At 49.6% G+C, this 15,614-nt stretch overlaps 1 protein-coding gene and 1 long non-coding RNA gene across 8 annotated transcripts in view; one reads left to right on the top strand and one right to left on the bottom strand.

Annotated features, from left to right (window-relative positions):
* Positions 1 to 6,685, bottom strand: part of MPRIP (myosin phosphatase Rho interacting protein) — a 74,483-nt gene extending 67,798 nt beyond the window's left edge. For all 7 annotated transcript variants that reach the window (XM_087942262.1, XM_087942264.1, XM_087942266.1 and 4 more), the window contains exon 1: positions 5,455 to 6,685. In XM_087942262.1, the coding sequence (XP_087798388.1) occupies positions 5,455 to 5,574 (120 nt within the window). In that variant the 5' untranslated portion in view covers positions 5,575 to 6,685. The remainder of the gene's footprint in view (positions 1 to 5,454) is intronic.
* Positions 6,686 to 6,895: 210 nt separating this feature from the next.
* Positions 6,896 to 9,850, top strand: LOC148129665 (uncharacterized). Its single transcript, XR_015745190.1, has 3 exons — positions 6,896 to 6,914; positions 9,314 to 9,362; positions 9,807 to 9,850. It is a non-coding gene; the product is annotated as an uncharacterized LOC148129665 (long non-coding RNA).
* Positions 9,851 to 15,614: the final 5,764 nt, after the last annotated feature.

Genomic DNA, 15,614 nt, shown 5'->3' with positions numbered 1-15,614 from the left:
CCTTCTTTCTCTTTCTTTCTTTCCTACCTCCCTCTTTTCCTTCCTTCCTCTATTCCTTCCTTCCTTCTTTCTAGACTTATATACCTCTCTCAGCACTCAAGTCAGCCTATTTGCCCCCAACAATCTGGGTCCTCATTTAACCAACCTCGGAAGGGACGGAAGGCTGAATCAACCTTGAGCTGGTCAGGATCGAACTGCTGACAGCCGGCAGTCAGCAGAAGTAGCCTGCAGTGCTGCATTCTAACCCCCACGACGCCACAGCTTTTATACCTCATGCATCGGCTGCTCTTCCATAGCCAGTGAGCTATGCATGCTATATAAAAAGATGGCAGGCTTGCAATCGGTCACCGAACAGTTAGGTGCTACCTGCTTTAACCTATGCTGGCAAATCATGGGGCACCAACCTCACCATCGATCCAAAAGCTAGGAGTGGCGCACAGAGCCACGGAAAGACACATCCCAAGACAAGACAGAAAGACCCGTGTGTGGATTAGAGCAGGGGTCTCCAACCTTGGCCACTTTAAGACTTGTGGACTTCAACTCCCAGAGTTCCCCAGCCAGCTTTGCCCTCAAGAGGGAAAAAGAATCAAAATGGAAACAGGCTGGTCCCATAGCAAGAAGAACTGAGGGCAGGTGGACCAAGGCAGTCACAGAATGGATCCCGCTGGATCAAAAGCATCCATGAAAGAGATGGAGCGACCGTATCAGCAAGTAGGGCATGCCTACTTGGCCAAACAAAACTCAGGACCGTGTGGGTTGGAAGCATACAGAAGAGGCCTTCATCCTGCAATAGATAGGCAATGGCTAGAATGGTGATGATGATATAAATAAATATAAATAAAAAACACCTTTCAATGCACTAGCTGCGTCAAGTATTTACACACAAAGCAGAGAGGAAGAAATTAGCAATCACTGCTGCGCACAAACATTTCAAACTCTGTGGGTAAGCAGAAATCTCGCCGAAGTCTCCCCTGAAAATGACACGAAATGCACTTCCACCCTTTAAGATATGGGGAAAATATCCAAGGTAAAAGGAAGGTTCAGAAATCTATTCCCAAGAGGCTCCCAAATAAAACAAAAAACAAAAACAAAACACCATTAATTCAAATAAACTGCCTTGCCTTCTTCTCAGACTAATTATCTGGAATGCTGATTGCTATTGGTAATGTTATTATTTTTCTTACATTACGTCCCCCAAGAACCAAAAAAATATACCAATCTCTGTGGTCTCCACCTACCAAAAGCCCTTTTTTTTCTTTTTGCAAAACAAAAACGGCAGGTTTGAAAACCTAATTTCTCCCCCAAATTCAGTCACGCACTGCTGCTGTTAACGCTGTGGTTTAATTGCATGCAAATATCCTGGCAGTGAAACAAAAAACGGGGGAAAAAACCCTAAAAGTTCTGCCAGTGAAGGACGAAGATGAGATAACCTGCTTTCCAAAACACCAAACAGCAAAACAAAGCGATGCCAGAAACATGCTTTCTGTCGCTGACCTCAAGTTTCCTAATCGGAAGCTGCAAAATGAACCAATCCAGGAGGAAGAATGAAAAGTTTTTTGGGGTTTTTTGTTTGTTTGTTTGTCCTTAAAAGCAAGGAGAAGTGTTAAAATCCTTGAGCTACTATGTTTATTGCAGCTTTAAAACTTGTGAACTTCAACTCCCAGAATTCCCCCCAGCCAGCTAGGGATCTCTGGGAGTTGAAGTCCACCAATCTGTCTTCCAGATCAGATCCAGAAACACCCCATTATTTCTCATGTGTGTGTGTTGGGGGGCGGGATGCCTTTCTCAACTGGCAAATCCTCCACAGAATTAAAATAATCTCTTGGGAGGCAAAGACGATGGTTTGGCCTCGTCCAAGAGTCAAAACACCCAACTCTTATCGTGTCCGTTTTACTTGGGAGACGCAGGCTCTGAGCATCTGGTGTGTGATAAAAATATTGAAAGCCACACAGGTCGTCCTGGACTTATAACGGTTCGTTTAGTGATCAATCAATGTTACAACAGTGCTGAAAAAGAGTGACTTAGGGCCGCCGTATTTTCACAGCCATTGCAGCATCCCCGTGGCCGAGGGATCAAAATGTGGGTGCTTGGCAAACTGACTCGTACTTATGACGGTTGCGGTGTCCTCGGATTGTGTGATTTCCCTGTTTGTGACCAGTGGGGAAGCCAGATTCACTTAACGACCGGGTCCCCTAACTTCCCTGCATGAAGGAAAATCCTTAAAACAGGATAAAACTCGCAGAACCAGCGTCTTGCTTAACGACATAAATCTGGGGCTCAACTGTGGTCGTAAGTCAAGGACTACCTGTAATCACGTCGGCTGGCTGCGTTGTTGGCTGAGAATACGCCTTGCGCATCAAAGGAATGGTTGCAAGACAGAACCGGAAGACGCCCAGCGCGAGGATCTCTTCCCCAACGTCGGCCCAAGCAGGCAGACTGCTCCTGCGCGTGGAGGCTCCGCCGAGCCCACTCTGCCAGCGCATTTCTCCATCGCAGGCTTGTCTTCGCTCCCTGAGCTATCTGGGCCTGGCAGCCTCCCACCGCAAATTACGCAAGCCAAATTCCCCGGCATCAGCTGTGGATTTGCAGAACTCCCCGTTTCTTCCTCCCTGTCTAGACATTACCCTGTTCTTCTTCTTCTTCTTCTTCTTATGAGGTCAGCTGAACCGGGGACACTAGATCCCCCCCGTCTTGCGAGATCTGTCATTTCATGATCCACTCCCAGGAGGAGAACAGCAGCCCTAGAAGGTCGTAAGCCAGAGGTCTCCAAACTTGGCAACTTTAAGACTTGTGGACTTCAACTCCCAGAATTTAAGACTTGTGGACTTTAACTCCCAGAATTCCCCAGCCAGCTCTGCTCTGCTGGCTGGAGAATTCTGGGAGTTCAAGTCCAACAAGTCTTCAAGTTGCCAAGTTTGGACACCTCTATCCTAAGCAATGGGATCAGGCCAAATGGAGCCTCCACACCCAGGGGCAGTATGCCTCTGGTTAGAACGACAGCAAGGAATGGTTACATACTGTCGTAGGTTCTCCAGGTGGGTTGTGGACAGGCCGATGCGAGCCTTCAGTGCTGTTGGTGGATCATAGGAGTTGTAGTCCAGCATGCCTGGAGAGAAACCAAAGCTGCTCCCAAGAAAACCAAGCCTACGGGGGGACCTTCTTAGGAAAAAAAAAAAACCCTTTCCATTTCCCCTGTATTACCTTTCAAAGAGAAAAAGATCTTCCGTGGCCGGCTGGACCAAACAAAACCAGGAATGGCCTTTTGCAAGTGGTGAGTACTCCCCCCTTCCTTAAAGCAGCCCCCCCCCATCAAAAAGGGCTAGTCCAGGCCAAGGACTAACCTGCACACAAAGCAGGTCTGTGTCCAAGCTGAAATTAGCACTATACCCGCTTTATAAGACTGGGAGGATTAAAGGCCTGGAGACTAAATGTACGAAGAACGCTTGCAGGAACTGGGTTTGGCTAGTCAAGGACTGGGGGGACATGATAGCAGCCTTCCAGGATCGGAGGGGCTGCCCCAAAGAAGAGGAAGGGGTCAAGCTATTCTCCAAAGCACCTGAAGGTAGGGCAAGAAGTGATGGATGGCAACGCGATCAAGGCGAGAAGCAACCTAGAACTAAGGAGACACTTCCGAACTGTGAGGACGATTAGCCAGTGGAACTGCTTGCCACCAGAAGTTAGGAGTGCTTCATCCCTGGAGGTTTTTAAGAAGAAATTGAACAGCCGCTTGTCTGACATGATATAAGATCTCCTGCTTGAGCAGAGGGCTGGACTAGAAGACCTCTAAGATCCCTTCGAGCTCTATTCTACGTCTCCCTACAGTTGGCTCACACAGCCCTGCATCCTGACAGCTAGCAGCTCAAGGAGACAAGGAGTTTTTCTGACCTGCAGGGAACATCCCAGAGTCACACCCCAGCATTCAACCGCCAGGCTCTTTAATTTGAGGGAAAAGGTGCTCTGTTCCCTTCCCTCCAAGCGTTTCTCTCTCCAACCCGGGTTGCAGTAGGGAATCATGGTGCTTGTAGTCCCACATTGGGAGCAGCCTTAAACCCATCTTAAACCCACCACTCATTGCTTCCCCTTCCAAAGCAGTGGGGCAGGGAACCATCAACTTCGTTTGTGAACAAGGCACAAACACACTCTTTCAGGCTGGGCAGGGGAGCCACACAATTGTGTGTGTGTGTGTGTGTTGGTGTGTTTTGTCTCCTTTCTGGAAGGAGTTGGATGGAGAACAGGCAAACAATTCAGGCGTTTTCACACCAGAGATTTCACCCCCTGGTTTTTTAAGGGGGGGTGTGAAGTAACCACAATCGAAGGCCTCAAACGAGAAGAAGGTTCAAAGCCCAGCTGACCCCTTCGCCAACCCCTTTATCGCTTTACACGCACCACACACACACACACACACACGTGCATATTTTCCATATTAGCTCGCAGATGGCGGAGCGGGGGCAGGGTGAAGGAAGGGGCAGCACCAAACAGGCAGCGACCTCTTTTTCTCCCCCTGCCCCCGCCCCCGCATAGGATTGCGAGCAGAGACGTTGGAAGGGAAGAAGCAGCCACGCAGGGAAATCAGGTCGCCCCTCTTGCACACATTCACACGCTCCTCGCTTCTCCCTATTTATAAACAGCCGCGCCACGCACGGGGGTGGGCGGGGCAGGGGGGCGAAGGACCGCAAACACACACACACACACAAAATACGCATAATATGCACGCTACTAGCACCCGAATTGGCTAGGCCCGGTGGCGGGGACCCCACCTCCCAGTTTACAACCAAGTTACCTAACCGACGCGGGTGGGGGGGGGAAGCGGGGGCTGGAAGCCGCATTAGTCCTTCGCAAGGCGCCTGGCGCTGCCTTTTGATACGGCCTTTGAAATGCGAGGCCTTGGGCGCTTCAAGATCCTATCCCTCAAGGGGGAAAGGGAGGGCGGGAGGGAGAGAGAGCGAGCGGGAGGGGAAAAACAGCAGGTTGTGTTTGCAAGCGAGGTCTGGGCCTGCAGGCGGCTTTTGTCCCGAGTTTTCCCCGGGGGGCGAAGGGGGGGGAAAGAAGGGTTAGAATAGATCAGGAAGGGGGAGAAAGGATAGAAAGTAACAAAACAAACCGAACAAAGTAAACCAAAAGTATCTCTTTTGTAGGCTCCGGAAGGAATCAGGCGCTGAGTAGACCAACCGGGCGAGGAGGCAAAGCTTTCAAGGAGGGAGGAATCCGCGGCCCCTGTTTTCCCCCATGCAACAACCACACTGGGGACTTTTTTCTCCCCCCCAAAAAAAACCCTCCAGCCTCAATGTGGGATTTGCAACGTTGCTTCGATCCCGGGCATCCCCTCTATCCCCCCTCGTCCCACGGAAACCACAGCCCACCGGCCGGGCCTCCTGGCTCGCTTCTTCGCTTCTCCCGGAGGTTCCGAGCCCTGCAAGAGCCGGGACCTTCCCGCCCGGCCCAAGAAGGCCTTACCTGGTTCAAATCTTCGTCGTTCAGCAGGTGCGACTCCCGAGGCTTGAAGCAATTCTGACACTTGCTTTTATTAAAAATGTTGGCCTGGAATTTCCGGCAGGGGTTTTCTTTCGCAGCCATGGTGTGTGTGTGTATGTGTGTATGTGAGGAGGCTGTGTTTGGGGGGGGAGGCTCCCGAGTGGGGAGGGGGGTGTCGAGAGAGAGAGAGAAGCAGAAAAAGCGACGTCAGCCGTTCAGCCAAAGGAGGCCAGGCCAGGCCCCGCTCGCGGGGATCCCCAGCCCCGCGCACGGGTGTCCGAGAAGGTCGTGGGAAAGGCGGGCACTCCGCCCGCTACGCCTGGCCTCCGCCGCGGGCCTCTCTCTGCCAGCGATGCGCAGCCCTCCAGGTGCCGCCACCGGGCCACATCCCACGGGTCGGGACCCCCAGCAGCCAAACGGGGGCGGCGGAGGAGGGCGAGAGCCTCCAGCTGCCAGGGCAGGTGGGTCCGTCGGGAGGGTCCCACGCGAGGCCGCTCAATCCACGCGCCGGCCCGAAACTCCCACGCCGCGCCGGCCGGCCGGGGCTGCCCGGTTGCTCTCCAGCTGCGGCTCCAGCCCGCCCGAGGGCCGCGGGCCATCCATGCTGCGGCTGCCCCAGCCGGAGGAAGCCAAAATCCAGCGCTCAGTCCGCGGGATGCGGCGCCGCTCCTCTTACGCCGGCCCCCAAACCCCGCGACGCCACCCGGTCCAGCTCAGCAGCGCCGCCCCGGACGGAACCAGCTCCGGATCCCCGGCCACGGACTCGGCGAGGGCCCACTCAGCGCTCCGGCCGCCTCTTCCAAGCCGCAGGCCGCCCCTCCACGCGGGGAAGGGGCAGGGAAGGCGGCGGGAGGGGAGGGGGCGGCGTCCGGCGCAAGGGAAACGCCTTGATTTCTCAGCCCCCTCCTTCTTTCGCGCGCCCCCCGCCCCACTTGGAGGAGATGCTTCGGAAATTACAGGGCATGCAAAACTCAGCCAGCAGGACCCCCCTCCTCTTTCTGCCCCCACCCCCAACAAAACCCGGCTGGTGTCTCGCGCTGCAGAGGGCGAGGTTTTGCAAAGGGTTACCAATTGGGTGGGTGGGTGGCGAGAACCCCGGAAAGAAGGGAGGGGGGGAAAGGGCTTCACGCGCGCCCGGAGGAAAGGTTGGGTGGGTGGGGGAGGGAGCCCTCCGCCTCTTGCTGCTTTCTTCGCTCTCCCCCCCACGTTTTCTATGGGGAGGGGAGGGAAGAATAATTGACTTTGCCCGCGATCCAATGGCAGGGAGGCTCCACTCTTAACAAAAGGACACCCACCCAATCGCCAAAGAGGTGGAGCCCGTGGCGAGTCCCTCCCTTGCTCACGTCATGTGCGAAAGCGCACAGAAGGCGCAGGGAGGGAGGGGGGGAGGGAGAGGGAGGGGGGGTGCCTGTTTCATGGTTCAGGCTTGGTGGACGCGCGAGGTTGGCAGCGCTTCGGGAGCCGGAGGCGGGGCAGGAGCGAGCAGGGGCCGGAGCGGTTGGCTGGCCGGCCGGGGAGGGTCGCAATCACCAGCCCGGGGCGGGGCGAGGGGGGGCGTCGCGAGACGGTTTCTCAAAACCCCTGGAGGGTCCGCGGAATCCAGGCGGTGGGATCCAGCTGCCTGGCGGGGATCTCTCCTTGCTCGGAAGGGCGACAGAGAGAGAAGCAGACAAAGGCTGCGACGCGGGTCTTCATCTCCCGGGCCTTTCATTCGACCCCCCGCCCAAAGCAAAGCGCCTACGGAGTATTCACCCCGGAACAAGGTTTAGGTTGCGAGCCGCCCAGAGTCCTTTGGATACCAGAAGGGCGACGGATGTAGCAATCAGAGGTCCCTCCTTAAGTTAGAAATCTTTTGAGGAATCTTAAAATAATGTGGGGGGAACCCCTTTTTTTTTTAAATTTTCATGGATAGGCATCAAGAAATTAAAGAAAAAAAAGAAATTAAGGCCACATCTATATTGAGGAAGGGAGGGAAAGAAAGAAAGAAAAAGAAAAAGAAAGGAAAGAAAGAAAGAAAAAGAAAGAAAAAGAAAAAAAGAAAGAAAGAAAGGAAAGAAAGAAAGGAAGGAAAGGAAAGAAAGGTGGCCTTAATTGGACTGGTGGGGTGTTTTGCACAATCCTGTGCACACTTAAGAACGGAGTCTGTTCTCTTCCCATATTCTTTCAACACTGAGACCTGGAGGGGGGGCTGACCCCCCACCCCATTCAGTCACCAACAGCTGGCTGCATTGATCCGTTTCCCTTTCATGCCAACTGTTTATATGTAATTTCTCTGTGCTCGGCTCACCTGGAACCTGAATTTTATTTCATTAAATTTAGATGTTGCCCATCTCCCTGGGAAGCGACTCTGAGGGGCGTAATTCTTGCTCCTGGTTGCAGAAAATCCTTTTAAAAGTATTTAAAAGTGAAGGTTAACCGAGGAAGCATTAAACTTCCTTTAAAAGGGAAAATGAGGGTGACACCGAGGACCTCCAATAGATGTAGGAACCGGTAGATAATTTTATATTTTCTTCAGTTTGGTGGCTGCAATTTCCAATGTATAGATGAAGAAGCCCAGACCTGCAATTCCAGAAAATAATGTGTTTCTTTGGTACCTACCATGAAAATTGGGGTGTCCTCCAACCACATTATTTTTAAGATTTCTCAAGGAACTTGGGGACAACCTGCTTTTCCCCATGCTGACCTTTCTCAGGTGTCCTCCAGGTACAACAGACTATAAAGTCCATCCGTCTCACCGGGGACATCTGGAAGGCCCATCTTTTCTTCAACGTCAAGCTCCAATAAATTAAAAAAAACAACATTTACCAAATGGGCTTCTCATTTCACACTCTGGAATAGCCCTTGTCAAAGCCGTTTGTATTATTATTATTATTATTTTGGTTCGTTACACCAGCGGTCTCCAACCGTTCCAGCACTGGCAGTTGTGGTAAGGAGAGGGAATGGTTTCACAAGTGTGCAAAAATACCACACACTTGTAAAAATGTGGCTTCACTCACCTCGAACACGACTGTGGCCTGGTTTTGAAGAGGCCACAAACCAAGAGTTGGGACCCCTTCGTTACGCAGCCAGATATTCAGACTGAATTTGGGTTTTTTTTTAACTGTAGGCCAGAGAGCTCCAAACTTGGCCACTTTTGAGACTTGTGGACTTCAACTCCCAGAATTCCTCAGCCAGCCATACTGGCTGGCTGAGGAATTCTGGGAGTTGAAGTCCACAAGTCTCAAAAGTGGCCAAGTTTGGAGACCTCTGCTATAGGGAGACGTTTCATTATTATCAAATTTATTTGCTGCCCATCTCGCAGTTCGAAGCGCCTCTAAGCTGGTTCTTTCTTTCCTGCCCTTTAATCACTTTCCAGAGACGTAGACCTGGGTTCCCTCCCAGCTTACAAAATTTAGCATTTATTTAGTATTTATTTGATTTGTTAATCGCTTACAAGATACAGGTATAAGAATAAACATAGTTGTGAATACATGAAATGGGTACATATAATAAAAATAAGAGAAGAATAAGAGAAACAATAGGACAGGGACGGTAGGCACGTTGGTGTGCTTATGCACGCCCCCTACAGGCCTCTTAGGAAAGGGGTGAGGTCAATAGGTCAATAGGAGACAGTCTAAGGTTAAAGTTTTTGGGGTTTGGGGAAGAAACCACAGAGTCAGGTAGAGTATTCCAGACATTGACCACTCTGTTGACCACTCTGTCGATTTCCTGCAATCAAATTTGGTGCGGTTAACCTTGAGTTTGTACTCCTATCGTGTGCTCTTGTGTTGTTATGGTTGAAGCTGAAGTATTCATTGACAGGTAGGACATTGCAATGTATGATTTTATATACTATATTTAGATCGGACCGGAGGCGATCAGACAAGGAACAATGGACAGAAACTGAACAGGTAGAGATTCAACCTGGAAATGAGAAATTTTCTGACAGTGAGAACAATCAACCAATGGAACAGAAGTTGCCCTCGGAAGTTGTGGGAGCTTCATCATTGGAGGCGTTCAAGAAGAGACTGGACTGCCATCTGTCAGAAAGGGTGTAGGGTCTCCTGCTTGGGAAGGGGGTTGGACTAGATGACCTACAGGGCCCCTTCCAACTCTTGTTATTCTGTTAAAGGGGCAAAGCAGCCTTCCCACGCCAGAGCCACAGGTGCAAAAGTGGGCCTGTCTGGTTTCAGCTTTCCCCTTTTTCTCCAAGTTTGCTCTAGGCTCCGATGGGGTGGAGGTCTTGGCCAGGGGCCAGCAATTCAGTGGGAATTCACTCCAATGTACTCTTTGTGCTGGTGCCTTACTTGTTTCCTTGGCTCATTAACCAACACAAGTCTCCCCCACCCCTTCAGAGTCCAAGGGGCCTTGGCGAAAGCTGCAAGAGGGAAGGGAAAGGGGGGGGGAAAAAGGAACATGGAAAAACATTCCAGCCAGGAGAACTGCACCTTACACCGTGTTTGCTCGGCGGTGTGATAATCCCCTCCTAGCTCTGCCTTAGAAACTCCTTAACTTTGTTTGCTTACTAGATTCCATTCAAGTGGGTGACAAAGCGCCCAGATCCACCCTGTGCTTAATTTTGAAAGTAGACCTAATCTCTCTCTCTTACACACACAAACACAGTCACACACACACACAAAGGCTGTGGGTTTTTAGCCTCTTACTCCAGGGGGGAGGCTAGCTCTTCAGGGGGTGAACTCGGAAGTCACGGTAGTCAATGATATTTTTCAATATTGGCATTGGAAGAAGCAGGAGTAGAAGTGCATGTGGTGATGGAGAAGACTCCTTAGAATAGGATGGAGAACCAAGAAGGCAAATCAATGGATCGTCCAACACATCGACTCAAAGAAATGACCAGGATCGAACGATCTGCCTTTGGATGCATGATGGGAATAGCCAGCTCTCTGGAGAAGTTCTTAATGGTGGAAGGAAGGAGAAGAGGGGGACCATCAGCCAGGGGGTTGGACTTGGTTGAGGTAATGATAGGTCCACTCTTGAAAGACTTGTAGGACTAAGTTGGAAACAGATCATCCTGGGGAAAAAAAAACCTATGTATCTTCTGACTAAGAGTCAACAATGACTTGATGGGCTATAATCAATCAATCAACAGAAGACCAGTCTCTTTGGAGAAAGTTCTGATACTGGGAAAGATTGAAGGAAGGAGAAGGATGAGCAGAAGCCAAATGAATGGACTTGGTTGTGGTGGTGATGGATCCGTTCTTGAAAGACCTGTAGAACCAGGTTGGAGGCAGATCATGAAGTCGTCTTGGAGGTCATACTTCTCAAGTGGACTCTGGAATTAAATTCAGGCTAGCAGGAAATTCTAGGAGCGCAAACCTAGAAGGTAACAGCTAAGAGAGGGCAGCCTGCTCCTGTCATTCCAGAGTTGGACCGATCTTAAATCCTAGGAGCTAATTCTGCAAAATGCGGCAAGATCCAAGCCATCCAGCCTGGTAGAAGCAGGTCCTGGTCAAGATCTTGCAGATCCTTTTTCGCTCGAGCAGAACAGGGCTGTTTATTTGGTGAAGGGCCCAGCTTTGCTCCTGGTGGCCAGCCAGCCAGCCGGCACAACTCCACTGATGGATAAATAAATAGGTACACAATTGTGGTTTGTTTACAGCCGGGCAGGCTTTGTGCTGCATCAAAGGCGGTTTCAGTTACCTTCACAAGACCTTCGAAACCACCTGTGCCCAGCTGAAAGGAGTTTAATCTCCTGCACCAATCGATAAATAAACACACAAAAGGGTGAGATTGTTCTCTTCGTGGACTCAGTTAAAGGGGTTTCATTCTTTGCCCATACAACTTCATTCATAAAATGTCATAAAGAATAGTTTACACGGTTGTATGAATGCTGAAAGGGGACGTCCAGCCATACAGTACAAGTAGGCCTAGACTTACAACAGCTCATTTAGTGACCGGTCACAAAGGCACTGAAAAAAGTGGCTTATGACCATTTTTCACACTTATGACTGTTGCAACAACCCCCATGGTCATGTGATCAAAATTCAGAGGCTTGGCAACTGACTCACATTTATGACAGTTGCAGCGTCCTGGGGTTCTGCAACCTTTTGATGAGGAAAATCAATGGGGAAGCCAGATTCAACCAGGTTACAAACTTAACAACTGCAGTGATTCACTGAACCACCGAGGCAAGGAAGGTCATAAAATCAGGCAAAATTCACCAAACTCTTTCACTTGCCAACAGAAATGTGGTCAATCATGATCGTAAGTGGAGGACTACCTGTATATAATGCTCCACTTTCCTAATACTAAATAGTATTTGGTCAGTGTTGTCTCCTGTTAGAGAGTTGGGAAGAGCAATTTTTCACCGTGCTGTTGAACTCAAATCCAGCTCATTATAGAATAGAATTCTTTGTTGGCCAAGTGTGATTGGACGCACAAGGAATTTGTCTTTGGTGCAGAAGCTCTCAGTGTACATAATGAAAAAAATAAAATACATTAATCAAGAATCATAAGAGACAACACTTAGTGACAGTCATGGGGTACAAATAAGCAATCCAATCATACTAGGCAACAGTCAATATAAACCATAAGGATACAAGCGACAAAGTTACCGTCATACTGTCCCAAGTGGGAGGGGATGGGTGACAAGGAGGGATGAGAAGATTAATAGTAATAGTAGTGCAGACTTTATAAATACTTGCTCAGTGTGGAGGGAATTAGTTCTTTAGCAGAGGGATGGCGTTGGGGGAAAAACCTGTCCTTGTGTGCAGTGCTCTATAGTGTTGTTTTGAGGGTAGGAGTTGAAACAGTTTATGTCCAGGATGTGAGGGGTCTGTAAATATTTTCACAGCCTTCTTTTTGACTCGTGCAGTATATACAGGTCCTCCGTGGAAGGCAGGTTGATAGTCATTGTTTTTTCTGCAGTCCTAATTATCCTCTGAAGTCTGTGTCTGTCCTGTTGGGTTGCAGAGCCAAACCAGACAATTATAGAGTTCAACACGGCAGTTATAGCCACGAGTATATCTGTCAGTTGGGGAACCAGTTTGGTGTGATGGTTATCAGCCCTGGATAGAGACTGGGAGACCATGAGAAAGCTATCCCTGACCTTCCTCAGCCACATCCATTTATTATAAATCCTGACCTCCAATAACCTGAAACCAGGGAGGGGCCAGCTTCTTGCTTAAATGAAACATCTGGGAGACGTTGGGATGGTCTGTCGAAGTCAAGAGCCTTACAGATCTCCAAAGGTGGTTTATCATTAACCAGCCTGTTCTTGAAATGGAAGTTTTGTGCCAACAGCCCCAAAGAAATTTGTCAGTGCAGTTTCCCAAGAAATAGTAATGATATTGCTGACTGTTTAGGTCCCACCTCAGTTAGTCAAACACCAAACTGGGATCAGTTCCATGCAGTCACTGCCGATATTTTCTCACAGAAACCCAAAGCAGGAAGTACAGTGGTTTCTACTGCTGTCTTTTTCTAAAACTAGCCATCTACCTTGTTGGCCATAAGTTGAAGACTGTTAAACCCTGATGGAGAAGTCCAATGTTACCCACCCTGTTCTATCTAGCATAACCCGAAGAACGGTTGCAGGAACTGGGCCTGGCTTGTCTAGGGAAGAGAAGGACCAGGGGAGACAGGAGAGCAGCCTTCCAGTATTTGAGGGGCTTCCCCAGAGAGGAGGAAGGGGGTCAAGCTATTTTCTAAAGTGCCTGTAGGCCAGACAAGGAATAATGGATGGAAACTGAACAAGAGATTCAACCTGGAAATAAGGAGGAATTTTTCTGACAGGGAGAACAATCAATCCATGGAACAGAAGTTGCCTTCGGAAGTTGTGGGAGCTTCATCCCTGGAGGCTTTCAAGAAGAGACTGGACTGCCCTCTGTCAGGAATGTCAGGGTCTCCTGCTTGGGCAGTGGGTTGGACTAGATGATCTACCAGGTCCCTTCCAATTCTGCTAATCTGTTCTGTTCTGGTTCCATCTCGAGAGAGAGAGAGAGACTCTATCAAGGCACCTTGCCTTACTTTGTGAAATGGACTTCCCTCCTGCCTACGTTTCCAACTTTGACTCTCCCTCCCTTCCTGACAACAGGTTTACAAAGAGGTTGCAAAGCTGGACGGGAAGCCGAGGGTCTGATTATCACAGAGACAAGCCCGTTTGCCTTTCCCACACCCCAAAGGTGTGGCAACTTCTGTTTTCTTTGGAGGCCGACCTTACTAAGGGAAAGGTACCTTCATGCTGAGCTCCACTGAACGGGGCAATACTGACCCCCTGAGTCTGTCCAGGGACATCAGCCCCCTCCTCTCTAATATTTATTGCCCGGGTTGATTTTGTGCCATCAAGTGGGTATCAACTCTGCGTGACCACAGAGATGGGTCTTCTCTGAAGGGTCTCTGTGCTCCTCCAGGTACTTCAAGTCTCCTCGTGGGGCATCCATCGCTACTGCAATTGAGCCCATCTATTTTTCTGCTGGTTGTCTCCTTCTTCTCTTTCCTTTCACTTTCCGCAGTCCTATGAACTTCTCAAGAGAACTAGGGCTTTGGAGAATGGTCCACCATAGGGTCACCTAGGCCTCAAGGGTGAACTCTGGGGTTGATTTGTCCAATGGTCCTTCAGTCTGTTTTCTAGGGCATCCATCATCTTCTCAGGAATCTTCTCCAACACTCAGGTTCAAAAGCATCAACTATCTTCCTATCCTGCTTCTTGAAGTTGTCCTTGGGTAGACACCTCAATCTACTTCATAGACTGACAATCAGGCCAACATTTCTATCGTAGATGTGCCTGTAGCTCAGAGATGAGGTTTCCAAGGTTCTTGAGAAGTCATAAATGGCTTTCAGATCATGCTGCCATTCCAAAATTGTCGTCTCCTCCTCCTCCTCCTCCTCCTCCTCCTCCTCCTCCTCCTCCTCCTCCTCCTCCTCCTCCTCCTCCTCCTCCCCTCCCCTCCCCTCCTCTTCTTCTTCTTCCTCCTCCTCCTCCCTGCAAATACCCACTCCCTTCTAGTACTGATGATGTTACCTAGTTGGATCATGAAACATCTGCAAGAAAACAACCAAGCTCAGAGAGCACCAAGGACCCCACAGTCCTCTTCCTCCTCTTCCTCTCTCCTCCTCCTCCTGTTCTTCCTTCTGTTCCTCCTCCTCTCTGCAAACCCCACTCCCTTCTAGCATTGATGATTTTACTTAGTTGGGTCATGAGACAACTGCAAGAAAACAACCAAATCAGAGAGCACCAAAGACCCCACAGTCCTCCGCTTCTTCCTCCTCTTCCTCTCTCTTCCTCCTCCTCCTCGCAAACTCTACTCCCTTCTACAGTAGCATTGATGTCCCCTAGTTTGGGTCACGAAAGGTTGTCAGAAAACAACTGAGCTCAGAGAGCACCAAGGACCCCATACTGCTCCTCCTACACCCACTCCCAACAAGTTCAGTTTAGAATTGGAGGCTGACCCAGTTCAACATCAACCATGGTTTGATTCTCAACTCAGGACCCCAGAACCAGGAATGAGGGTCTTAAGCAACTCCCAGTGACTCAAACTGCGTGTCCAAGCACCAGAACCCACGATCTGTGGTCCAGGAGCTGTCTGTGGAGATGCTGCTTTTGAGCCATCTTCAAGGCAGCAAAGTAATTTCAGACACAAATTCTGCATCCTGCAGAATCGATCCAACCTCCTTTTGCCTTTTCCTAAACTCCAACCTGCTTGTGAAAACACAAGTTCCTGTTCCCTGAATAGACCAGAAGAGGGCAGCAGAAATTAAGAACCGAGCAAGGGACAGTCACAGCCCTCCTGTCACCACTAGGTGGCAGCAGGGTGAAAGAGAGGAACTGATAGCATCACATCAATTGGGGGGGAGCAAAATATTAGAACATATCAAAAGTTTTCCAAAGAGGCCCAAAGTTTAAAGCAGTGTTTAGTGGTCAGAAAAGGGAGTAGAACAGAAGCCACGAAAGAAACATGATGTACCAGTGTTTCATCTTATGTTGTGCTGTATCTCCCATTGTCGGTTGCTAAAGATGATGGGAATTGTAGTCCAGCATAGCTGTAGGATTTTAGCAACTAAAATGTCGGTTTAGTTAACAGTTTTCATATACAAGATTTTGGGTCTTCCACTATTTTGATCATACACGCTATTTTTGTGCGTTTTTAATGGGCTGTCTTTATTTGTAAAACCCAACACCCTTTCCAGAGCCCATGGCAGATTTA

Source organism: Notechis scutatus, chromosome 12, assembly GCF_049901735.1.
Source record: "Notechis scutatus isolate UNSWTSFEM ecotype Mainland chromosome 12, rNotScu1.2, whole genome shotgun sequence".
Lineage (NCBI taxonomy): Eukaryota > Metazoa > Chordata > Lepidosauria > Squamata > Elapidae > Notechis > Notechis scutatus.
Note: the sequence above shows the minus strand (reverse complement) of the source record. Positions and strands in the feature narration are given on the sequence as shown.